Source organism: Astyanax mexicanus, chromosome 21 (assembly GCF_023375975.1).
Source record: "Astyanax mexicanus isolate ESR-SI-001 chromosome 21, AstMex3_surface, whole genome shotgun sequence".
In the NCBI taxonomy this organism is placed as follows: Eukaryota; Metazoa; Chordata; class Actinopteri; order Characiformes; family Acestrorhamphidae; genus Astyanax; species Astyanax mexicanus.
The window spans coordinates 41,900,073-41,927,343 of record NC_064428.1 but is presented as its reverse complement, the minus strand read 5'-3'; the positions used below and the strand labels follow the sequence as shown (position 1 = coordinate 41,927,343).

Here is a 27,271-nt window from a genome sequence, read left to right as displayed (position 1 = left end):
TTTACACTCCTCCACACACCTCCACACACCTCCACACACCTTTACACACCTCCACAAACCTCCACACACCTTTACAGACCTCCACACACCTTTACACACCTCCACACACCTCCACACACCTTTACACTCCTCCACACACCTCCACACACCTCTACACACCTTTACACAACTCCACACACCTTTACACACCTTTACACTCCTTTACACACCTCCACACACCTCCACACACCTCCACACACCTTCACACACCTCCACACACCTTTACATTCTGTTACACACCTCCACACACCTACACACACCTTTACACACCTCCACACACCTCCACACACCTCCACACACCTTTACACAACTCCACACACCTTTACACTCCTCCACACACCTCCACACACCTTTACTCACCTCCACACACCTCTACACACCTTTACACAACTCCACACACCTTTACACTCCTTTACACACTTTACACACCTTTACACACCTCCACACACCTTTACATTCTGTTATACACCTCCACACACCTCCACACACCTTAACACACCTTCACACACCTTTACACACCTCCACACACCTTTACACACCTCCACACACCTCCACACACCTTTACACACCTCCACACACCTTTACACACCTTTACACACCTCCACACACCTTTACACACCTTTACACACCTCCACACACCTTTACACACATTCACACACCTTTACACACCTCCACACACCTCCACACACCTTTACACACCTCCACACACCTCCACACACCTCCACACACCTTTACACACCTCCACACACCTCTACACACCTTTACACACCTCCACACACCTCCACACACCTTTACAGACCTCCACACACCTTTACACACCTCCACACACCTTTACACAACTCCACACACCTCCACACACCTTTACAGACCTCCACACACCTTTACACACCTTTACACTCCTCCACACACCTCCACACACCTCCACACACCTCCACACACCTTTACACACCTCCACACACCTTTACACACCTCCACACACCTCTACACACCTCCACACACCTCCACACACATTTACACACCTCCACACACCTCTACACACCTTTACACAACTCCACACACCTTTACACACCTTTACACACCTCCGCACACTTTACAGACCTTTACACTCCTTCACACATCTCCACACACCTTTACACACCTTTACACTCCTCCACACACCTTCACACACCTTTAAACACCTCCACACACCTCCACACACCTCTACACACGTTTACACACCTTTACACACCTTCACACACCTTTACTCACGTCCACACACCTCTACACACGTTTACACACCTTTACACAACTCCACACACCTTTACACACCTCCCCACACCTCCACACACCTTTACACTCCTCCACACACCTCCACACACCTTTATACACCTCCACACACCTCTACACACCTTTACAAAACTCCACACACCTTTACACACCTTTACACTCCTTTACGCACTTTACAAACCTTTACACACATTCACATGCCTCCACACACCTTCACACACCTCCACACACCTTTACATTCTGTTATACACCTCCACACACCTTTACACACCTTTACACACCTTTACACACCTTTACACACCTCCACACACCTCCACACACCTTTACACACCTCCACACACCTCCACACACCTTTACACACCTTTACACACCTTTACACACCTTCACACACCTCCACACACCTCCACACACCTTTACACACCTTTACACGCCTTCACACACCTTTACACACCTCCACACACCTCCACACACCTTTACACACCTTTACACACCTTCACACACCTCCACACACCTCCACACACCTTTACACACCTTCACACACCTTTACACACCTCCACACACCTCCACACACCTCCACACACCTTTACACACCTCCACACACCTCCACACACCTCTACACACCTTTACACACCTCCACACACCTCCACACACCTCTACACACCTTTACACACCTTTACACACCTTTACACACCTTTACACACCTCCACACACTTTACACACCTTTACACTCCTTCACACACCTCCACACACTTTACACACCTTTACACAACTCCACACACCTCCACATACCTTCACACACCTTTACACAACTCCACACACCTTTACACACCTTTACACACCTTCACACACCTTTACACACCTTTACACACCTCCACACACCTTTACACTCCTTTACACACCTTTACACACCTCCACACACCTTTACACACCTCCACACACCTTTACACACCTTTACACACCTTCACACACCTCCACACACCTCCACACACCTTTACACACCTTCACACACCTTTACACACCTCCACACACCTCCACACACCTTTACACACCTTCACACACCTTTACACACCTTTACACACCTCCACACACCTTTACACACCTTTACACACCTTTACACACCTTTACACACCTCCACACACCTCTACACACCTTTACACAACTCCACACACCTTACACACCTTTACACTCCTTCACACATCTCCACACACTTTACACACCTTTACACTCCTTCACACATCTCCACACACTTTACACACCTTTACACTCCTTCACACATCTCCACACACTTTACACACCTTTACACTCCTTCACACACCTCCACACACTTTACACTCCTTTACACTCCTTTACACTGCTTTACACTCCTTTACACACCTTTACACACCTCCCCACACCTTTACACACCTTTACACTGCTTTACACTCCTTTACACACCTCCACACACCTTTACACTCCTTTACACTGCTTTACACTCCTTTACACACCTCCACACACTTTACACTGCTTTACACTGCTTTACACTCCTTTACACACATGTAATATTATGTTTGTGTTCCACAGGAAATGATACCATGCTCCTCCCATAAACTCATGTATGTATTATATATTCTTTTTGCTTTAGATTTTTAATTGTTTAAATTTCTATACAGACTACAGAAGTTTAGCCCCACCCCTGTAGTGGGCGTAGTTTATTAACGTGTGTGTGATTGGTCGTAGCTTCACCCGGCTGCAGCTTGCCCTGCTGTCCGTACCTGCACAGGTAACACCAGCCATCCAGAGCACCTTCGACCTTCTGTTGCTGCGCGCCCCCGCAGGTAATAATAATAATAATAATAATAAAAATAATAATAATAATAATAATAATAATAAAAATAATAATAATAATAATAATAATAATAGTGTGTTGTTGATGTGGTGTTGTTTGTTTGTTTGTTTGTTTGTTTACAGGCTGTTTGTCATCTCTACTGCAGGTACGCTAATTTACATAAAGGAGGGTGTTTATATTTGAGGTGGTTGCTATGGTATTTCTAGGTCTTTATGAAGGCATTGTTGTTGAGTTGTTGAGTTATCTCTGGTGGTTGCTAAGGATTTTCTAAGTGTTTGATACTGTACACTATACAGAACCATTTTTAGTGATATAAAGGACTTAAAGTACGATGTATGTATATATATATATATAACCATTTTAAAACTGTGTAGAGCCTTTTTCTGGACTATTTCTATTTAGAATTCCAGCTCTATATAGAATCCAGTTGCTAAGGATTTGGTAGGTGTGTAATTGATCAGGTGATTTTTGGATAACATGTGAATTACTGTGTAAATAATGTTTATAACTGATTATACAGATTTACGATTATTTATTTATTTGTGTGTTTTTTTATTAAATGTAAATTTATTTACATCTTTGTAATGAATAATAATAAATATGCATTTTTTTCAGTGTCCAGTCACTCTGGTAAACGGTGAGTGTAAAATCTGTCTGCTCTTAATTACACCATTTTCTTTATTTAAATTTTTACATTTATTTATTCTGAACTTTGTGTTTTTTTTTTTGCAGAATCTGAAGTGTGTAGAAATGTGGACAGGTGAGCTTAAGACATGCCCCCTTCTTTTGTGTAAATAATGTGTGTATGTGTGAAATAAAATAAATTAAATGAAATTAAATGTGTGTATGTGTTTATCAGCTCTGCTGTACAGTCTTTCCTGACCACCGGGGGCTCCATCGAGTCGCTCTGCAGATTTCCCATTCTCAACTACTCATGTGCTGATGTGAGTATGCTTTATTTATAGTACTGTAGTTTTTAGTACCATATAGAACCCTTTCCATAGTGTGTAGAACCACTTTCCATACCTATATAGGATAGGATACTTTTTTGGTACTAAATAATATTATTTTATAGTACTGTATCTAGAACTATTAGCTGGACTATTTAGGACCTATATTACAGTGCTATATATTTATATAAATATTATATATATATATATATATATATATATATATATATATATATATATATATATATATATATATATTTTTTTTTTTTTTTTTTTTTTTACTATAAAGAAGTTTTTTATTGCAATGTAGAACTGTGTAGGAAAGTTTTCCAGAGCAATATAAAACATATTTCTGCTCTTTCTAGCTTTTTTTGTACGTTTTCTGCTGCTATACAGAATTGTTCCAGTGCTACCTTACAGTATTTGTTAGTAATGCTTTATAGCATGCATTTTCAGTATTATATAGAACCCTTGTCTAGTACTATATAGTACTAGAAACCAGAGGTAAATAGTATTGTTTTTAATGATATGAAGAACCATTTTCTAGTCTTATTAAGAATCCCTTTCCTGTAGTATATAGAACCCTTTTCCAGAGTTATATAGTATCTATTTTTAGTAATACGTAGAACTATTTTCAATATTATATAGAATCCATTTTCAGTACTATACAGAACATCTTTCATTACAGTAACATTTATTTTTTCCAGTACTGCATCAAATCATTTCCCAGCAAAATATAAAACCCTAATTGGGACCAGTGCTATGTAGAAGTTTTGTATATTACTATACCTTGTACTTTATAGCACCATCTTTGTGTTTTTTTCTGTAGCTGCATCTCCTGACTGAGCTCCAGTTGTCCAGTCTACTGCAGTGTAAACTGGGCAGTGCTGAGGTTTCTTCTAAGGACGTCTGGAAACTGTTCCTCACTAAAGTCTCAGCGATTATGGATGGCGCCCTCTATCAGCTGACCCGGAACGTAAGTACTAATAACAGAGTGTACGTTATACAATCAATATCGCTATAAAAGAGCATGTTTATGGACCAAGATCAGGTGAGATTGGACTTGGTCAGGTGCTGTTTGGAACAGTGACTGTAGAAAAGTTGGATGGCACCTCTGCAGGCGGTTAGTTTTTTTTAAACATTTATTGTTTTTACTAAATTGTTTAAAGACACCATCAAAGTTACTTTAATTCATAATCTAATATACATAAAATATATTTTACCATTTGAATGCAGAGTGAGAATTTTAAGCATCACTCAGAAAAAAATCTGTAAAAATAATTAGGTATATCTTAGAATAATAAGTTACATTTTTAACTATTTCTGTGCAGTTATTGGTCTAAAAAGTACCGGCAACCACAGACAGGTACCTGGCGAGGTAGAACCATCAGACCGGCTGCTATAGTCCTTTAATGTTTGGAAGGAAGATGTTTTCCATAAGGTTGCTCATGTTCCACTCCTGCAGACGGACTCTCTTAAAGGCCAGAGCGTTACGGTGGTTCTGGAGGTGATCGCTGAGATGAGACTGAACCAGTTCACACCGGATAAATGGGCAGAGGGAGGAACCATCTCTGATTGGCTGAACACCCACCTCAAACCCTTCTTACCGTCAGTCTCTGGAGTCTTCCTCTACTGCCTGAGCAGCAAGAACCTCACCTGCTCCTCCTACCAGACTATGTTAGTGAACATTGTTACGTTTACTACTGTGTTTAGCCCCACCCCTTTACACCTATTTAGCTTCTAGTAATGTGAATGTTCTGCTGCCTTTGATCTTTTAACTGTTATTTTTCTGTTTGTTGTTGTTTGTAGTCTACCTGTGTTCTCTCAGAAGTTCTCTTCGATGGATGCTGTACAGGCAGAATTGGTGCTGCAGTACTTTATCAAACCCTTCCTGACTAGTAACTCCACAGGTAACACAGCTAAACGCACCTGAAATCAACACCCTTCACCTGTAATTCTTTCAACTGTAAACCCCTCACCTTTTAGACTCCTCGTCTGTAAACCCCTCACCTGTAAACTCCTCATCTGTAAACTCCTTATTGATAAACTTGAATGTAGACTCCTTCTCTTTAAACTTTTAACTTGTAGACACTTTACCAGTAAACTCCTCACCTTCATACATTTCAACTACAGACTCCTCACTTGCAGCTTCCTCACCTGAACATTTCGTACTGGTAAACTCCTCACCTGTAAATCTCTTATCTTTAAACTCACTTTATACTTTTCAAATGTAAACTCCTCACCTTCATACTTCTCACCTGTGGACTTCTTTTTTGTAGGTTCATACCTATCGATTCATCATCTGTAGACTTTTCACCTTTAGACTCCTTCTGTTTCTGCATAATTGAACAGCCTGAATTTGCTTATGTGAATCATTAACAGGTAGAAGGTGTTTGTTAAGCAGTGTGATGTTCTGACAGTAGCGCTGCACCTGTTGATCAATGCTGTGTTTGTCCTGCAGGGGGCTGTGTAAGTATCAACAACGCCGAGTGGTTATCGCGTAACTTCGGGCAGTTCTCTCAGATCATCACCGTGAATCAGCTGATGAACATCAACAAAAACTTTAACCCTGTAAGTTCTTCACAGATCGGTTCCACACATTCAGTTTAATCTCAGGAGAAAGTGAAGATCTGGCTTTGTATAAATAGCAAATAAATATATTATTGTACTTTTCTGTTTTTCCTGTGTGTTTTTAGCTGGATGTCCTGGACATGCTAAATCTCGGTCAACTGGTTGAGGTTTTGACCTCATCTGGCCTCATCAGCACCTCCGCACAGGTGAACCTGCTGATGAACAATGTTCCAGATTCTCAGCTCTACATGTTCTTTACTTCTCTGGCCAATACACAGCAGGTATGGATTAAAGGTTTTACAGTTTAGCCGCACCCATTCAGCCTACAGCAGTTTAGCCCCATCCATATTACAGTGAGTGTGTTGTGTTGCTAACTAGTGTGTGTTTGTGTGTGTTGTAGGGTGTGGTACTCTCTGGCCCAGTAAAGGTGACTCTCCTGCAGCAGGTGCTGGATAGGGTGAACCTGGCAGACCTGTCGGTATCTCAGATGCAGGTTTGGGTTGATACCATTCTGCCCCCATTGATCCCAGCTATAACCCAAAACCAGATCCCAGAGTTCTTCACCATGTTCCAGAACACACCCTGCAACATCAGCCAGCAGGCGTAAGACTCACATACACACTACACACTAAATACAGGCTACTTTAGTGTAGTGCACCTCCTGGTGAGAGATCCTTAACTGCTAGACATGACTCTACGATGGTGTCTGGACCATCACCTGGACTGTAACAGACTGAAACCATATCATCAAGTGATTAATCCAGGTTCTGTGTGGGTTCTGATGTGGTCAGATTTGAGTATTAAGGACTCATGGTGAGCATTTCAATCCTGCCTTTGACCTGGACTGAAGAGTTCACACTGTAAACTGCTCTCATACAGTGACAGTCGGTCACCCCTAGTAGTGATAGGAGGAACACGAACAGTGATCTCAGTGATCTGTGCAGAACATCCTGCAGATACATGTGTTCCTGCAGAACTTCGAGCTGATTTTCAGCAGGATAATGTTCACCCACACACAGCAGGGGTTTTGGACACATTAGAATGTCTTTCTATTAAACATATTGAAATCACATTCATGTATAAGCATTTATGCATTCCAACTATTAACTTCTTACCATGTTCTTGTGTGTGTTTAAACACAGGGTCTTACTGTTGAACAGCTCCTCCTCCAGTTTCAGTAATGACATGCTGCATAACGTCTACCTGGAGATCATCAACTCACTGAAAGGTACATTTACCATACACTCCATCCATCTATCAATTTATCCATCCATCCATCCATCTATCCATCCATTCATCTGTCTATCAATCTGTCCATACACCTACTATCCATTCATATATCCATCTATTTATTAATCCAACTAATCATATATCTATTCACCAATCCATCCACACATCAATTAACCTAGTCATCCATCTACTAACCATTCTTAACATTCATTCATCTATCTATCCATCCTTCTGTTTATGGAAGTATTCATTGATCTTTTTGTCAATCCATCTATCCATAATTCTGTTCTTCCGGCCAACCAATCATCTTTCCATCCATACATCAAGCCATCCATCGAGCCATTTATCCCCCAATTAATCTATCCATTCCTTCCCTAATCATCTATTTGTTTATCTGTTAATCCCTTGCTCCATGGTGATGTTTTTACGTTGTTAGGTAAGGATGGGTTGCGTTGCTATGGGAACCAGAGCTTCTACTCCTTCCTGCAGTCATCTTTCATGAGTTTCCAGTTCCCGCCCCTCTCCGTCCTCCTGTCAATCATCCCCACCGATCTCCAGCCACAGGTACAGCACACGCCAATCACACACATCTCACACATACCTCACATCTCTTCGCCCACCAGGGGGCGGGGCTTACTGAAACATGATCTATTTTACATTGAAACACTGCTTTAAGCAGAAACGTAATACATGAATGATCAGTGTTATTGATCGGTGTGTGATTTATCATGTGTGATTGATCTGTATGATTAATCAGTATGATTGATCGGTGTAATTGATTGGTGTTATTGATCTGAGCAGCTGCTGAGCTCCATGTCTCCAGCTGAGCTGTACAGTTATCTGAGTGGACCCGGCGCCGTGGACGACCCGACCCAACTCTGCCAAGTCTTTGACAACTACCAGAGCATCGGAGAGTACCTGCAGAATGTAAGAACTACTTCATACTGGATACTGAAACATTCTACTTCAGTACTAAATAATTAATAGAAGAAACTCATATTGAATCCTGATTAATGTTTACTAGATACTAAAAATTCATAGTAAATACTGAATATTTTATAATGGATACTAAATTCATACTGGATTCTAATTCATTCTTAGAAGGTACTGAATAATTCATAGTGGATACTGAATATTTTATAATAGATACTGAATAATTCATAGTAGATGCTAAATAATTCTTAGTAGATACTGAATAATGCATAGTGGATACTGATTAATTCTAAGTAGATACTTAATAATTTATACTGGATACTGAATAATTCATAGCGGACTCTAAGTAATTCTTAGTAGATCCAGAATAATTCATAGAGGATACTGAACAATTCATAGTGGATACTGAATTATGTATAATAGATACTGAATTGTTCATAATGGATACTGAATCATTCTTAGTAGATACTGAATCATTCTCGTCATTCTAATTCATGGTGCATACTGAATAATTTATAGTGGATAATTAGTCTCATCTAGTAGACACTGAAAAAATCATGCTGGACACTAAATTATTCATAGCTGATATTGAATAATTAATAGCAGATATTGAACCCTTTATAGTAGTTTCTGAAAAAAATATGCTGGACACTGTATAATTCATTTATAGTGGATACTGAATAATTAATAGTTGTTTAGTCATAGTAGATACATAATAATTTATAATGCAAATTGGACGACTCTGGAAAGGAGATAATTGTCAGTAGTTTAATATTGAAGCTCAATAGTTAATATATCTTGTATATAGTATAATATATATGATGAATTGCTCTGGATCTCTGTGCAGGAGCCGGTTGTATCTGCAGCTGTGGGCAGGCAGACGTTGGCATGTGTTTGGTCTCGTGCTCTCAGTGCGTCGTCTCAGGATGAGGTGGATCAGTGGTTTAATGTCAGACTGGGTCGGTACCTGCCCTTCCTCAGCTCTCAGCTCATTAACTCCACTCAGCTCAGCGGCGCCTCCTGCCTGTCCTACAGGAAACTGTGCGTAAACAGACACTGTTACAGCGGTAGTTTAGTAGCAGGGTGGACGGTGATGAACAGTGAGTGGTAATGGTCTTCCTGTGTGTGTCCTCAGTGTGTCGGTTATGGGAGGGTACAACTACAGCAACGTGGACTTCACACAGCAGGACGTCTACATCGCCATCAAGGACTACCTGACCACAGGTGAGTCTCTGAATCCTCAGCAGATACTGAAAAACTACAAACAATCGACTAACAACTTTTGCTAATGCTTTAGAGTAGCTTACACTAGCATACGCTACAGCTACACCGCTAGGTATTGATGTGGGCAAAGAAGAGAAGAGGTGGGATTTTCAAAATCCTCATCTTACTATTCTGATCGCCTTTGTCTGATTTCAATCAAATTCTCTCAGCAGTGTCCGAAATGTACAGTAAAGTGTTCCCTGAACAGTTGAGACAGTTAAAGTGTAGCTAGTGATTAATCTTGAGATTTAGATTGAGATCTGGAGAGGAAGCAAATGGACAGCAGCAAAGGCAATGCTACAGTAGGTAGCGATGTACGCTACTATGCTAATTTTGAAAAGCTATACTGATGGATGTTTCTGTTTGTAAAGACTTCACCCCCAAGTGCTACAACCCTGCAGACCCGTTGCTAAACTCCACCTCCTGGTTTGTGGACTACCTCGGCTTCTTCATCTCCTTCGTCAGCTTGGAGGACCTGGACGCATTCGGAGGATTAGAGGTAAAACCTGAAGACTGTGTGTACGATAAGATGTTTACAGTATTTGTGAATTGAGGAAGTTTAATACTGATGTGGGTTTTTGGTTTTGCAGCTGCAGAGCTTCACACTGGACATGACGAACCTGAAACTGTTCCAACAATACAGCGTTAATGAAGATGTCATGTCTGCGTATGTGGAGATGCTGTATGAAGTGAACAAAACCTTCAGTGCCTCACTGTGAGTTACAGCTCTCACATTAAGAACATTTCAGTACCTACGACATGTGATTGATGTTATTACTATACATTAATACTATAATAATCCATCACTGCTGGTTTAGAACAGTAGATAAATAAAGGTGACCAGAATTTTTGGCTTTGGCTTTTTGGCTTGTTCTCACGCGTCAAACGTCCAGAAGTTCTGGTGTCATCGTGTGGGGTGGGGATGCCAGATCTTCACCTTTGTTCACCGTTACAGGACTTTTAATAGAGCTTCGGGTCTTGAAAACACTGCAGATATTATGCCATGTCCAGCTGCTGTATCTCCAGATCTATCCCTGATTATAGATATTAAATGTGTGGGATGTGTTTCTATTGGACGCTCTATCAACACTCCTATACCCCTACCACACAATCTGCAGCTACTGTATATAGAGAATATTGGAGTTATTATGGGATGGATTATTACAGGAGGAGCATTAGGAACATCAACAACTCTCTACATGTTGAGACCTCTGGCATGTTGAAACATTACACATGAGTTACACATGAGTTACACATGTGTTACACTATACTTTTATATATTATACTTTTGTATATTTTATATACGTTTATGTAGATCAATAAATATTACCCATATGAGCCTAAATTCTAATATAGTCATATATAGTCCCTAGTACCTTTTATCTTCCGTGTATGAATATTCTGTTACATCTTGTAACATTTTGTTTATTTGTGTTTCATTTGTTGATTTTATTTCTTTGTCTGTTTATGAACATAGTCTGCCTGGAGTCTTACAATGCTTTGCTCCGGCCATCGGATTTACTGACCTCGACAGCTCAGCGTCAGTGACCGTATTGGATTCCCTGGAGACCTACTGCAGCAACTTAGACCCTACTGTACGTTTTCACACATTATATACCCTACTGTAGTTATTTACCCATTATATACCCTACTGTAGTTATTTACCCATTATAGACCCTACTGTAGTTATTTACCCAATATAGACCCTACTGTAGTTATTTACCCATTATATACCCTACTGTAGTTATTTACCCATTATATACCCTACTGTAGTTATTTACCCATTATATACCCTACTGTAGTTATTTACCCATTATAGACCCTACTGTAGTTATTTACCCATTATATACCCTACTGTAGTTATTTACCCATTATAGACCCTACTGTAGTTATTTACCCATTATAGACCCTACTGTAGTTATTTACCCAATATAGACCCTACTGTAGTTATTTACCCATTATATACCCTACTGTAGTTATTTACCCATTATAGACCCTACTGTAGTTATTTACCCATTATAGACCCTACTGTAGTTATTTACCCATTATATACCCTACTGTACGTATTACCCTGTTTTCTACCCTACTGTACGTTTTCACCCATTATGTACCCTACTGTACGTATTACCCTGTTTTATACCCTACTGTACGTATTCACCCGTTATATACCCTACCGTACTTACTCATTACATACCCTACTGTATGTATTCACCTGTTATATACCCTACTGTACATATTTACCCATTACAAATCCTACTGTATGTATTTACACATTATATACCTTACTGTAAGTATTCACCCATTATATACGCTACTGTACGTATTCCCCTGTTATATACCCTACTGTACGTATTCACCCGTTATATACCCTACCGTATTTACTCATTACATACCCTACTGTAGTTATTTACCCATTATATACCCTACTGTACATATTTACCCATTATATACGCTACTGTACATATTTACCCATTATATGCCCTACTGTACATATTTACCCGTTATATATCCTACTGTATGTGTGTAGGTTTCGGCGGCTTTGGCGGAGAACATGGGTTCTGTTACGTCCTCGTCGATCTCGGCTCTGGGGAACTCTAGTACCGGACTCAGTACCGGCCAGATCTCCAGTGCCAGCCCAGCCATCCTTAGCTCCTCCCTCAGCGTTCTCAGCAACGTCATTGGCTGGAGCCAAGCCCAGACCCTGACCATCGTCCACACCCTGCTCAACTCCGGAGTTTTCAAGGTATTGCTGTTATTATTGTATATACTGTAGCGGTGGGAGAAAAATAAATATCACATGATACCCATCCCTGATGTCATGTGACTCGTTACAGTTTGAAGATCACTGGAAATTTATCATGCCACCTCATGGTAAAAAACTCTCTGAGGATGTGAGAATCAGAGAAGTTGCCCTATATAAATACGGTCTATATATACAGTATATAAACATGTATAATATTTGTTGCTGCTTGTCTCCCCCTGTTGTTGGAGTAGATCACCAGCTCGTCTTCGCTGCTGCAGTTGGGAACATTAGTTACCGGCGTTCCGTCCACCGTCTTCACCACCGTCCAACCAACCGAGCTCCTCAAAGCCGTCCAATCAGCAAGCTTCCTCACCAGCATCACCAACGCCCCCAGCGTCACCCAGCAGACCATCGTCTACCAGGTCTACCCGCACATACAATACACTCTCTGACAATACTCAACACACACCCAACACACATCCCCAACACACAGGCAACACAGCCCCAATACAGCCCTCGCCCACAGCCAACACAGCTCCCACACACACCCAACACAGCCCCCACACACAGCCAACACACACATCCAACTCACAGCCAACACAGCCCCAACACAGACCAAACACACAGCCAACACAGACCAAACACAGCCCCCACACTCACCCCTCACACACATCCATCCCACAGCCAACATAACCCCAACACACACCAAACACACAGCCAACAAATTCCCCACACACACTAAACACACAGCCAACACAGCCCCCCACACACATCCAACCCACAGTCAACATAGCCCCAACACAGCCCCACAACACAGCCCCAACACAGCCCTAACACACACCTAACACAGCCTCTCCACACACCCAACACAGCCTCCACACAGAGTCCCAGCATAGCCCCACACACAGCCAACACAGCCCCTACACACCCCAACACAGCCTCAAAACACAGCCCTAGCATAGCCCCAACACACAGCCAACAAAAAGCCCCAACACATAACCCCCACACACAGCCAAAACAGCCTCAAAACACAGCCTCAACACACACCCAACACAGCCTCCACACACATTCCCAACACAGCCCCAACACACAGTCCTAACACAGCCCCAACACACAGTCCCAGCATAGCTCCAACACACAGACAACAAAAAGCCCCAACACAGCCTCCACACACATTCCCAACACATAACCACCACACACAGCCAACACAGCCCCTACACACACCCAACACAGCCTCAAAACACAGACAAAACACAGCTCCCACACACGCTACACAATCCTCCGCTGGCTGCGCTCTAAACACACTGAATAGTAAAAATTATGAAATATTTAATATTCTAATATAAAAGAGTATATAATGCAGAAATTAAGATAATATCTGAGATACTTTGTATTAATGTTTTAAATTTAATATGAATAAATCTACAGCTGATTACACTGGACTCGTCCTCGGACGCTGTAGTGAACATGATCCCGGGATCTCTGGCCACGCTGATTCCTCGTAACTCCCTGCTGAGCGTCTCCACCTCCTCCGCCGCCACCATCAATAAGAAACAGTGGAAATACGAGCAGGTGATATAAATTATATCAAATCATAAACACTGATATACATTCATAAAATCAGTTATATAATAATCTGTATAAGTGTATAATAAATGTGTGTGTGTGTGTGTGTGTGTGTTCTGCAGGCGATGTTGTTTTTTGATGCCGTGGCTGGAGCTATAACTGATGAAGACAGGTGAGTAATTCAGCTGTGTGTGTGTAATACACACTATTGCATATTACAGATTATTACAGATGATAGTACATTTCAGATCATACCATATTACAGATTATTACAGATTATACCATATTACAGATTATTACAGATTATACCATATTACAGATTATTACAGATTATACGATTTTACAGATTATACCATTTTACAGATTATAACAGATTATACAATATTACAGATTATACAATATTACAGATTATACAATTTTACAGATTATAGTAAATTTCAGATTATACCATATTATAGATTATTACAAACTATTGTACTTTACAGATTATACCGTATCACAGATTATTATAGATTATAGTACATTTCTGTTTATTCCATATTACAGATTATCACACATTACAGATTATTACAGATTATATTACTTTAAAAATTGTATCCTATTGCAGATAATTATAGTTGTGTGTGTGTGTGTGTGTAGTATATCTGCGACAGTGATGCAGGGATTCACCAGTACTCGTGTTCAGTCCTTTACTGTGCAGAAAGTGCATAAACTGATTAAAGGCTGCCGACGCCGCAACAATTTCCGAATCATCCTGCAGGAGTCGCAGGTGAGCAGCTGCAATACAGCAAGCAGTAGTTCAGCCTTATATTTACTTTTTATGTTCGTGACATAACAGCTGTTTTTGCAGCATATATGTCATTATAAGTAATGTACGTGTGTGTGTGTGTGTGTGTGTGTGTGTGTGTGTGTGTGTGTGTGTGTTGTAGTTGACCTGTATGTACAACTACATACAGTGGACAGCAGTGACCAACTTCACCAACTACCCTCCTGAACTGCTCCTGTATTACGAGTACGTATATTATACTTTATTTTATAGTGCTTTACAGATTATAACAGATTATAGTACTTTACAGATTATAACAGATTATAGTACTTTACAGATTATAACAGATTATAGTACTTTACAGATTATAACAAATTATAGTACTTTACAGATTATAACAGGTTATAGTACTTTACAGATTATAACAAATTATAGTACTTTACAGATTATAACAAATTATAGTACTTTACAGATTATAACAAATTATAGTACTTTACAGATTATAAGAAATTATAGTACTTTACAGATTATAACAGATTATAGTACTTTACAGATTATAACAGATTATAGTACTTTACAGATTATAGTACTTTACAGATTATAACAGATTATAGTACTTTACAGATTATAACAGATTATAGTACTTTACAGATTATAACAAATTATAGTACTTTACAGATTATAAGAAATTATAGTACTTTACAGATTATAACAAATTATAGTACTTTACAGATTATAACAAATTATAGTACTTTACAGATTATAACAGATTATAGTACTTTACAGATTATAACAAATTATAGTACTTTACAGATTATAAGAAATTATAGTACTTTACAGATTATAACAGATTATAGTACTTTACAGATTATAACAGGTTATAGTACTTTACAGATTATAACAAATTATAGTACTTTACAGATTATAGTACTTTACAGATTATAACAAATTATAGTACTTTACAGATTATAACAAATTATAGTACTTTACAGATTATAACAGATTATAGTACTTTACAGATTATAACAGATTATAGTACTTTACAGATTATAACAGATTATAGTACTTTACAGATTATAACAAATTATAGTACTTTACAGATTATAACAGGTTATAGTACTTTACAGATTATAACAAATTATAGTACTTTACAGATTATAACAAATTATAGTACTTTACAGATTATAACAGATTATAGTACTTTACAGATTATAACAGATTATAGTACTTTACAGATTATAGTACTTTACAGATTATAACAGATTATAGTACTTTACATATTATAACAGATTATAGTAGTTTACAGATTATAACAGATTATAGTACTTTACAGATTATAGTACTTTACAGATTATAACAGATTATAGTACTTTACAGATTATAACAGATTATAGTACTTTACAGATTATAACAGATTATAGTACTTTACATATTATAACAGATTATAGTAGTTTACAGATTATAACAGATTATAGTACTTTACAGATTATAGTACTTTACAGATTATAACAGATTATAGTACTTTACAGATTATAACAGATTATAGTACTTTACAGATTATAACAAATTATAGTACTTTACAGATTATAAGAAATTATAGTACTTTACAGATTATAACAAATTATAGTACTTTACAGATTATAACAAATTATAGTACTTTACAGATTATAACAGATTATAGTACTTTACAGATTATAACAAATTATAGTACTTTACAGATTATAAGAAATTATAGTACTTTACAGATTATAACAGATTATAGTACTTTACAGATTATAACAGGTTATAGTACTTTACAGATTATAACAAATTATAGTACTTTACAGATTATAACAGATTATAGTACTTTACAGATTATAACAAATTATAGTACTTTACAGATTATAACAAATTATAGTACTTTACAGATTATAACAGATTATAGATTATAGTGTATAACAGACAATAGTACATTATAGATTATAATAGACTATAGTGCGTTGCAGATTATAGTGTATTACAAATTACAGAATTATTACAGATTATTGTATATTGAATTGTATAATCAGCTTGTTTGTGTTTGTTTGTCTGTTTTCAGTTACTCTCTGATAAATCAGTCTCTATGTCAGGATTATTTCTCGGCTCTGGGATTCGCTGATTTCACCGTTCTCTCCAGCGACATGTCCTTCAGGAAACAGATCCTGCTCAACAACGCTTTCCAGTGCCTGGTGGGTACACTTTTTCTTGTGTCCACTGCAGTTCACATCTAATTTCTCCATCTAATTTTTGTTATGTCCAATTTAGTCCCCATCTAATTTTGCACTAATTGTGTAGTGTCCAATTTTGACCACACTCATTTTTTAATGGTCAAATTCTGTCCTAATCATTTTTTTTTTAATGTAACCATTTTGTCCACAACCGTTTTGTGTATGCTCCAAAAATGTGCCCACCACTAGTTATTGGAATGTCTAATTTTGTCTCAACCACTTTTTGTCTGTCTCTCTTTTTTTATCTGTAGAAAATATCAGGTACTAAATTAACTCGTGCTCAGCTGGAGGTTTTGGGGAATCTGACATGTTTTCTGGGCAGTTCCTACATCCTGGACTCAGACCCGTACGTCCTGGAGAAGCTGAAACCCTGTCAGAGCTTCTCAAAAGATCAGATCAGCGCCATAGAGACCGTCCTGCTGACCAAGAACACTGAATACGGGTACAGATACCTCACACTACCACACACTACCTCACACACTACCTCACACTCCCTAACAACCCTCACACAACCTCACACACTACCTCACACTCCCTAACAACCCTCACACAACCTCACACACTGCCCCACACACCCTCACACTACCTTACACTACCTCACACACTACCTCACACTCCCTAACAACCCTCACACTACCTCACACACTACCTCACACTCCCTAACAACCCTCACACAACCTCACACACTGCCCCACACACCCTCACACTACCTTACACTACCTCACACACTACCCCACACACCCTCACACTACCCCTCACACTACCTCACACCACCTCACACACTACCTCACACACCCTCACACTACCTCACACCCTCACACTACGACACACACACTACCTCACACTACCCCACACACTACCTCACACACTACCCCACACACCCTCACACTACCACACACACACTACCTCACACTACCCCTCACACTACCTCACACCACCTCACACACTACCTCACACACTACCTCACACTCCCTAACAACCCTCACACAACCTCACACACTGCCCCACACACCCTCACACTACCTTACACTACCTCACACACTACCCCACACACCCTCACACTACCTCACACACTACCTCACACTCCCTAACAACCCTCACACAACCTCACACACTGCCCCACACTACCTTACACTACCTCACACACTACCCCACACACCCTCACACTACCACACACACACTACCTCACACTACCCCTCACACTACCTCACACACTACCTCACACACTACCTCACACTCCCTAACAACCCTCACACAACCTCACACACTGCCCCACACACCCTCACACTACCTTACACTACCTCACACACTACCCCACACACCCTCACACTACCACACACACACTACCTCACACCACCTCACACACTACCTCACACACCCTCACACTACCTCACACCCTCACACTACGACACACACACTACCTCACACTACCCCACACACTACCTCACACTACATCACACACTACCCCACACACCTCACACTAACTCACACCCTCACACTACCTTACACCCTCACACTACCCATCACACTACCTCACACACCACCTTACACACCATTACACACCCCACACATTCTCACACACTTCCCCACACACCATCACACACCACCTAACACACCATAACACACCCCACACATCCTCACACACCATAACACCCCACACACACTCACACACCCTTACACACTACCCCACACACTACCCTAACACACTACCTCACACACTACCTCACACCCGCACACACTTGCCCACACAGAGAACCTTTATTTAGAATTAGAGAACCGGTGAACTGGTTTATCTGTAATTACTATGTTTATCTTTCAGAGCTCCGGTTAATTGGACAATTTCTACACTGAACAAGCTGGGAGGTCTTCCTTTATACTTCACCTCCAACATCTGGGTTTACTTCACCTTGGTCAGTCAGAGTCCTGCATCATTTTGTCCCTTTCTTTTAATGTCCAATTTCGTCCTTTTTGCAGCATCCAGTTTCATTTCCACCACTTTTTGATCTGAACTTCCACAGTTGTAGTCTCCATCTCATTTGTAGTGTCTTATATTGTCCCTGTCATTTTCTGTAGCATCCAGTATTGTCCCCCAATTCTTCTATCTATTCTTATTCTTCTATCACTTTCTGTAGTGTCAATTTTTCCTATCAATTTTGTGGTGTATCATATTGTACCCAACACTTTTTGTTGTGTCCTTGTGCCACTTTTTCCAGTCTCTTGGTTTGATTTATCACTTTTTATAGTGTTGCATATTAGCTCATTACTTTTTTAGTGTCAGATATTGTCCAATAACCTTTTATAATGTCTAGTTTCATTCTCATATTTTTTTGTAATCTCCCATACTGTCCCCATTATTTTTGGTACCAAATAATATTGTCCCTACCACTTTGTGTTGTGTTTTATTTTGTCCCTAAATCTTTTTCTTGTTTCCAATGTTGCACCACTTTTTATAATCTCCACTTTTGTTTCCGCCACTTTTTGTAGGCTCCCTGTCTTTTCTGTTGCTGTTCCACATCTGTTTGTAGGGTCCAGTTTGTTCTCCAATGCCTAATAAATCTTTACACCAAATATCTGGGACATTTTGTGTTTGTGCTGAAACAGGTGTCTTGTGTTTGCTCTTACAGAAAGATAAGGCTCAGTTCTTGAAGACATTCTTGCCACCACTGAGAGAGAATCTAAAATTCAACAAAGACAAGATCATCTCCTTGATGAATGAAGCCCAGAAAATGTCCAAGACAAAAACCAGACTGTCCCACAGAATCAAGCGGGACACAGGTAAGATCAAGACCAGAACTAATTTACACTTTAAAAACACCACAGCACAACAGTGTCACCTACCAGCAGCAGCAAAGTGCATTAGACATGTGTTACACATTTTGTAAACTAAATAAAAATGTACTGCAAAAGCTTAGACTTGTTCATGTCCAACACTCCTTTATATTGTAGAAGGAAAGAGCTGAAACATTAAACATTAATACGTTCTAATTGATTAAAGCAGCGTATTAGAGTGCAGGTAATGTGTTCCTGATTCTGGACATTAATCTGTAATGGAGCTCCTGGGTGTGTCTGATACGAGACCATTACTGTAATCCACTCTGATGGACACAAATCACACAGCGGCTCTTTGCTCTCAAAAGGAGACAGGATGTTATAGACGTTAGAAATGTTATGTTGTTAGTAAGGATTTGTCCAACATTCTGGTGGTTGTTGGACAAAAAAAAATCAGTGTTTCTAAATTCTTCAGATTCTTCTATTTATTCTCTGTTTCTTTATTTCACTAATCACTTTCTTTTCTCTCAGCATGCACAGCAGGAGATATCACTCAAGTCCAAGCGAACGATAACTCTTTTCCGTTTGGCTACGATGTAACACAGTTTAACGTCTGTCTGAGTGTTCAGACACTGAAGGACAATCTGGCCGCCATTTCACAGAAAGTTGTTGGGAGTGAATACCAGCGTGTCATCCTGGATAAACTCAACCAGGTAACAGATAAGATTTAGAAGCAGTGGAAGGTGCAGTTTGGGGCAAAAGTGCAGTTTGGGCGAAGGTACAGTTTGGGGCAAAAGTGCAGTTCGGGTGAAGCGGCAGTTCAGGTGAAGTGGCAGTTTGGGTAAGGTGCAGTTTGGGCAAAGGTGCAATTGGGGGAAGATTTAAATTGGGGTAAAGGGGCAGTTTGGGCAAATGTGCAGTTTAGGCAAAGGTGCAATCAAACGGAAGGTGCAGTTTGGGCGAAGGGGCAGTTTGGACATGGTGTAGTTTGAGGCAAAGGTACAGTTTGGGTGAGGATGCAATTGAGGCGAAGATGCAGTTTGAGAAAAGGTGCAATTGGGGCAAAGGTGCAGTTTGGGTGAAGGTGCATTTGGGCAAAGGTGCAGTTTGGTGAAATTGGGGCATGGGTAAAATTGTAGTAAAGGTAATGTTTGTGCAATGGTACAATTGGGGAGAAGTTGCAGTTTTGGCAAAATTGCAATTTGGGTGAAGGTACAGTTTTGGGGTTGGGACCTGGATAGAATTGTCTATTTAGTAAAAAAAATTTGTTATAAAATCTCGTAATTTTGTAATTAATTACAGATATGATACAGCATCTGTGGACTAGTGCATGTTAAACTGTAGCCTAAAAAGGTGTAATTTAATTGTTAATGTCTCAGTGACAGGTCCTGTCTTCTGGTCATGAAAACTGTTTACTCTGTTTATTCTATAATGAACTTTGCCCTGCGTTCCTCAGGCCTACCCATCAGGCATCAGCGATGAGATTCTGCAGGTCCTCGGCCCCGCCTCCCGCGCTGCCACGGTAACCGATATCAGCAAGTGGAACATCACTAAGGTGGACACACTGTCAGCCCTGATGAAATCCAGTGATGGAAACTGGACCTCAGATCAGGTCTGAATAACAGAACTCCACACACACACTTCAGAGACATGTTAATTATTTATACATTAGCAATGCTTTAATGCATTATGATGTATTGATCTGAAAATGCTGATTGATTTTGGAATGTTAGAATCGATTACTATCCATTATAAGAATATGATGTCAGTTAAGCTTAAAGCTACAGTTGGGCCAAAGAACAGTTAGTATGAAGGTGTGGTTGGGGCAAAGTTAACAATTTCGTAGATAGGTTTAAGGTGGGGCTAAGGTCTAGTTATGGCAAGGCAGTGGTTGGGGTTAAGATAAGGTAAACGTGTGGTTAAGATAAAGTTGTGGTTGGGCTTAAGGTAAAGGTGTGGTTGGCATTAAGGTCTAATTAAGGTAAAGATGTGGTTAGGTTACAGGTAAAGTTGTGATTGGGGTTAAGGTATAGTTAAGGTAGAGGTGTGATTGGGGTAGAGGTGTGGTTGGGGATAAGGTGTAGTTAAGGTAGAGGTGCGGTTGGGGTTAAGGTGTAGTTAAGGTAAAGGTGAGGTTGGGGTTAAGGTGTAGTTAAGGTAAAGGTGTGGTTGGGGTTAGGAGTAGTTAAGGTAGAGGTGCGGTTGGGGTTAAGGTGTAGTTAAGGTAAAGGTGTGGTTGGGTTTAGGAGTAGTTAAGGTAAAGGTGTGGTTGGGGTTAAGGTCTAGTTATGGTAAAGCTGTGTTTGGGGTTATGGTATAGTTATGGTAGAGGTGTGATTGGAGTTATGGTCTAGTTATGGTAAAGGTGTAGTTAAGGTAAAGGTGTGGTTGGGGTTAAGGTAAATTTGTGGTTGGTGTAAAGGTGTAGTTAAGGTAAAGGTGTGGTTGGTGTAAAGGTGTAGTTAAGGTAAAGGTGTGGTTGGGGTTAAGGTATAGTTAAGGTAAAGGTGTGGTTGGGGTTAAGGTGTAGTTAAGGTAAAGGTGTGGTTGGGGTTAAGGTGTAGTTAAGGTAGAGGTGTGATTGGGGTTAAGGTATAGTTAAGGTAGAGGTGTGATTGGGGTTAAGGTGTAGTTAAGGTAAAGGTGTGGTTGGGGTTAAGGTGTAGTTAAGGTAGAGGTGTGATTGGGGTTAAGGTATAGTTAAGGTAGAGGTGCGGTTGGGGTTAAGGTGTAGTTAAGGTAAAGGTGTGTTTGGGGTTAAGGTATAGTTAAGGTAAAGGTGCGGTTGGGGTTAAGGTGTATTATGGTAAAGGTGTGTATGGGGATATGGTATAGTTAAGGTAGAGGTGTGATTGGGGTTAAGGTAGAGGTGTGATTGGGGTTAAGGTAGAGGTGTGATTGGGGTTAGTGTATAGTTAAGGTAGAGGTGCGGTTGGGGTTAAGGTGTAGTTAAGGTAGAGGTGCGGTTGGGGTTAAGGTGTAGTTATGGTAAAGGTGTAGTTAGAGTATGTCAGCACTAGTTTAGCCGTATCTGAGTTTGGTTCTGTTGGTTTTCAGGTGAAAGCTGTTGTCAGTAGGTACCTGGTGGTCGGTGGGAATTCTCTGGGTCGCTCTGAGTTGAACGCTCTCGGAGGAGTGAACCTCTGCGCTCTGGACATCAGTACCCTCAATACAATCACCTCCACCAACTTACAGTGAGTCTAAACACATACACACACACACTCACACACACACACACACACACACACTCTGACGTACCTGTGTGTGTATCAGGAGTGCAGGTTCGCTGTCAGTATCTACCTGCAGTTTGGATCAGAAGCAGGTTCTGTTCAGCGTCGCTCAGACGGCCTTCAGCGACAAAACCCTGAACACCCCCCGAGCCTCCACCCCCGTCTCCACCAACGCCTACCAGCTCATCCAGACCTACCTCGGTGAGACCCGCTGCGCCGCTCTATAACAGCTCACAACACTCTATAACAGTCTGTAACACTCTATAACACTAAACAGTTCTAAACAGTGTATAACAGTTTATTACACTCTATAACACTATATAACAGTCTACAACATTTTACAACACTTTATAACACTATCACTCTACAACACTATAACAGTTTATAACACTCTATAGCCCTATATAACACTATACCACACTGTAACACTCTATAATAATGTTATGAACTCTGCTATAACACTAGCAATGTTTTACAGGTGGTGCCAGTCTTGCGTACGTCCAGAATCTTGCAGCATCAAATATCAGCATGGACATGCCGACCTTCTTGTCACTGAACCCAGCTGTGATCAATGTGAGTGTGCTGTAACTCTACTGTAGCTCTATTATAGTTCTACTGTAGCTTATTTGTAGTTCTAGTGTTGATCTAGTGTAGCTCTATTTTACCTCTAGTGTAGCTCTAGTTTATCTCTACTGTACCTCTACTAAAATGTATCTACTGCAAATCTACTGTAGCTTTACTGTAGCTCTATTGTAGCCCTACTGTAACTCTATTGTGGTTCTGCTCTAGCTGTATTGTAGTTCTGCTGTAGCTCTATTGTAGTTCTGCTGTAGCTCTAGAAAAGCTTTATTGTAGCTGTATTGTAGCTGTGTATTAGTTCCAGTGTTAACTCTAAAGGTAGTTTATGAAAATGCTAGCACTTGCATTGTCCATTCCATTCTATTGTATTTAGATTCAATCAGAATTATTGTTTGAACTCTAATGAACTCTTTTCTGTGTGTGTGTATAATGTGTGTGTGTGTGTATAATGTGTGTGTGTGTGTAGGCTCTGACAGTCTCTGAAGTGAAGGCTTTGTTGGGAAATGCTAATTTAGCGGATCTGAAGAGGTATGAGAACAACACTGTGGTTCAGAACTGGGTTCGGCTGCAGCCGCAGGTCCAGCTGGACGCGCTCGCTATTGGCCTGACGGGCGGAACCGCCTCCAACAGCACCACCGCAGCACCCGCCACCTCCAACGCTACGACTGCTAACGCTATCGCAGCTACAGCTACAACAGGTACACACACCTGGGCTAACTACAATAACTGATCATAACCTGGGCTAACTATGCTAACTGATTAAAACCTGGTCTAACTACAATAACTGATCATAACCTGGGCTAACTATGCTAACTGATTAAAACCTGGTCTAACTACGATAACTGATCATAACCTGGGCTAACTATGCTAACTGATTAGAACTTAGGATAACTATGCTGATAATAATGTAGGCTAACTTTGCTGACAGATAACATCCAAGTCTAACTATGTTAACTGATAATAACCAAGGCTAAAATGCTAACTGCAATAGCACCAATTAAATTGATTATTGGTTATTGATTATCTCTCTTTCTGTAGGTTCGGGGTCGAGAGTCCAGGCCCCTCCCAGACTGCAGCTACTTGTCTTGTTGTGGGTTGTCATGGCAACACTGAAGCTAATGCACTAATGACATCACAACATTATAAAATTATGATAATGATGAAATTGTAACTGTTCTTTATTACATTATATTAGTTATACCCCGAATTTGGTATTTTACGTATTGCACTTTATACATTAAAATTACGCTGTTTTTTTCCTTACTGTCCTACAGTCCTGCTTCAGTCCTGTCTTACACTACAGTCTACAGTCCTGTCTCACAGGCCTGTTTAAGTCCTGTCTTACACTCCTGCTTCAGTCCTGTCTAACAGTCCTGTCTTACAGTCCTGTCTTACAATACAGCTTCAGTCCTGTCTTACAGACCTGTCTTAATGTCCTTTCTTACACTATAGCTTACAGTCCTATTTCAGTCCTGTCTTACAGTCCCGCTTTAGTCCTGTCTTACACTCCTGCTTCAGTCCTGTCTAACAGTCCTGTCTTACAGTCCTGTCTTACAGTCCTGTCTTACAATATAGCTTCAGTCCTGTCTTACAGTCCTGATTTACAGTCCTACTTCAGTCCTGTCTTACAGACCTGTCTTAATGTCCTTTCTTACACTATAGCTTACAGTCCTATTTCAGTCCTGTCTTACAGTCCCGCTTCAGTCCTGTCTTACAGTCCTGTCTTACAATACAGCTTCAGTCCTGTCTTACAGACCTGTCTTAATGTCCTTTCTTACACTATAGCTTACAGTCCTATTTCAGTCCTGTCTTACAGTCCCGCTTTAGTCCTGTCTTACACTTCTGCTTTAGTCCTGTCTTACAGTCCTCTCTTACACTACAGCTTCAATCCTGTCTTGTCTTATAGTCCTGCTCTATAGTCCTGCTTCAGTTGTAGGTCCTGCTCTTTGGAATTAGGCGTGTTTTATGAATGATTTTTTATGTTACTAACATACAGTATCTAATATGGGAAACGGTACTGAACCTATTTATGATGCTAATGCTAATGCTAATGTAGCCCCGCCCTTAATCAGACTACTGTCTCTCTCTTATTTTCCCGCTTTCTTACCTTCATATCTCTGCACTTGTCCAGCATTATATCCATTATATTCATCATTAATAAGCCAGATTATTATTCGTTTAATCAGCACAAATGTGCTAAATTTTCTCTGTAAATAGGAGAAATGCAAATTAATAAAAAATGAATAAATAAATAAAGAATTCTCCACCACATTCCTGCTTTAATGTAACTTTTTACAGTTTTTCTCACTTTTCATAAAATTTTGACGAATGATGACCTAATATATTTACACACATATCATTTAGCCTACAGCAGTTTAGTCCCGCCCATTCAGCCTACAGCAGTTTAGTCCCGCCCATTCAGCCTACAGCAGTTTAGTCCCGCCCATTCAACCTACAGCAGTTTAGCCCCGCCCATTCAGCCTACAGCAGTTTAGTCCCGCCCATTCAGCCTACAGCAGTTTAGTCCCGCCCATTCAACCTACAGCAGTTTAGCCCCGCCCATTCAGCCTACATCAGTTTAGCCCCGCCCATTCAGCCTACAGCAGTTTAGCCCCGCCCATTCAGCCTACAGCAGTTTAGCCCCGCCTATTCAGCCTACAGCAGTTTAGCCCCTTCTATTCAGCCTACAGCAGTTTAGTCCCGCCCATTCAGCCTACAGCAGTTTAGTCCCGCCCATTCAGCCTACAGCAGTTTAGTCCCGCCCATTTAGCCTACAGCAGTTTAGTCCCGCCCATTTAGCCTACAGCAGTTTAGTCCCGCCCATTCAGCCTACAGCAGTTTAGTCCCGCCCATTCAGCCTACAGCAGTTAGTCCCACCCATTTAGCCTACAGCAGTTTAGTCCCGCCCATTTAGCCTACAGCAGTTTAGACCCGCCCATTTAGCCTACAGCAGTTTAGTCCCGCCCATTCAGCCTACAGCAGTTTAGCCCCGCCCATTTAGCCTACAGCAGTTTAGTCCCGCCCATTTAGCCTACAGCAGTTTAGCCCCGCCCATTTAGCCTACAGCAGTTTAGCCCCGCCCATTTAGCCTACAGCTGTTTAGTCCCGCCCATTCAGCCTACAGCAGTTTAGCCCCGCCCATTTAGCCTACAGCAGTTTAGCCCCACCCATTTAGCCTACAGCAGATTAGCAAACAGCAATTTTAGCTGTTTGTTGACATTTTTATTATTTAGATTTTGTTTTAGTTTAGTTTTTATAATTTATATTTTGTAATTAGCGACACAAAACACACCAG

The 27,271-nt window shown here is 40.4% G+C and overlaps 1 protein-coding gene across 7 annotated transcripts in view; it reads left to right on the top strand.

Annotated features, from left to right (window-relative positions):
* The window catches only part of LOC103033028 (uncharacterized), a 72,101-nt gene that overhangs the window by 25,550 nt on the left and 19,280 nt on the right, over window positions 1–27,271 (top strand). For 2 of the 7 annotated variants that reach the window (XM_049469371.1, XM_049469365.1), the window contains 32 exons: window positions 2,866–2,897; window positions 3,022–3,119; window positions 3,253–3,275; window positions 3,746–3,767; window positions 3,863–3,890; window positions 3,990–4,074; window positions 4,910–5,056; window positions 5,546–5,757; window positions 5,890–5,990; window positions 6,542–6,651; window positions 6,777–6,932; window positions 7,052–7,254; window positions 7,794–7,879; window positions 8,318–8,445; window positions 8,683–8,808; window positions 9,662–9,855; window positions 9,950–10,038; window positions 10,449–10,576; window positions 10,668–10,792; window positions 11,555–11,672; window positions 12,605–12,820; window positions 13,072–13,242; window positions 14,249–14,392; window positions 14,509–14,558; window positions 15,026–15,155; window positions 15,316–15,398; window positions 17,230–17,359; window positions 17,650–17,840; window positions 19,218–19,308; window positions 20,023–20,173; window positions 20,699–20,880; window positions 21,624–21,779. In XM_049469371.1, the coding sequence (XP_049325328.1) occupies window positions 2,866–2,897; window positions 3,022–3,119; window positions 3,253–3,275; window positions 3,746–3,767; window positions 3,863–3,890; window positions 3,990–4,074; window positions 4,910–5,056; window positions 5,546–5,757; window positions 5,890–5,990; window positions 6,542–6,651; window positions 6,777–6,932; window positions 7,052–7,254; window positions 7,794–7,879; window positions 8,318–8,445; window positions 8,683–8,808; window positions 9,662–9,855; window positions 9,950–10,038; window positions 10,449–10,576; window positions 10,668–10,792; window positions 11,555–11,672; window positions 12,605–12,820; window positions 13,072–13,242; window positions 14,249–14,392; window positions 14,509–14,558; window positions 15,026–15,155; window positions 15,316–15,398; window positions 17,230–17,359; window positions 17,650–17,840; window positions 19,218–19,308; window positions 20,023–20,173; window positions 20,699–20,880; window positions 21,624–21,779 (3,906 nt within the window). Of the gene's footprint in view, window positions 1–2,865; window positions 2,898–3,021; window positions 3,120–3,252; window positions 3,276–3,745; window positions 3,768–3,862; window positions 3,891–3,989; window positions 4,075–4,909; window positions 5,057–5,545; window positions 5,758–5,889; window positions 5,991–6,541; window positions 6,652–6,776; window positions 6,933–7,051; window positions 7,255–7,793; window positions 7,880–8,317; window positions 8,446–8,682; window positions 8,809–9,661; window positions 9,856–9,949; window positions 10,039–10,448; window positions 10,577–10,667; window positions 10,793–11,554; window positions 11,673–12,604; window positions 12,821–13,071; window positions 13,243–14,248; window positions 14,393–14,508; window positions 14,559–15,025; window positions 15,156–15,315; window positions 15,399–17,229; window positions 17,360–17,649; window positions 17,841–19,217; window positions 19,309–20,022; window positions 20,174–20,698; window positions 20,881–21,623; window positions 21,780–23,224; window positions 23,362–23,440; window positions 23,599–23,875; window positions 23,971–24,442; window positions 24,675–25,014; window positions 26,248–27,271 lie in introns of those variants that run through there. The other 5 variants (XM_049469367.1, XM_049469370.1, XM_049469366.1 and 2 more) reach the window with 5 other exon arrangements.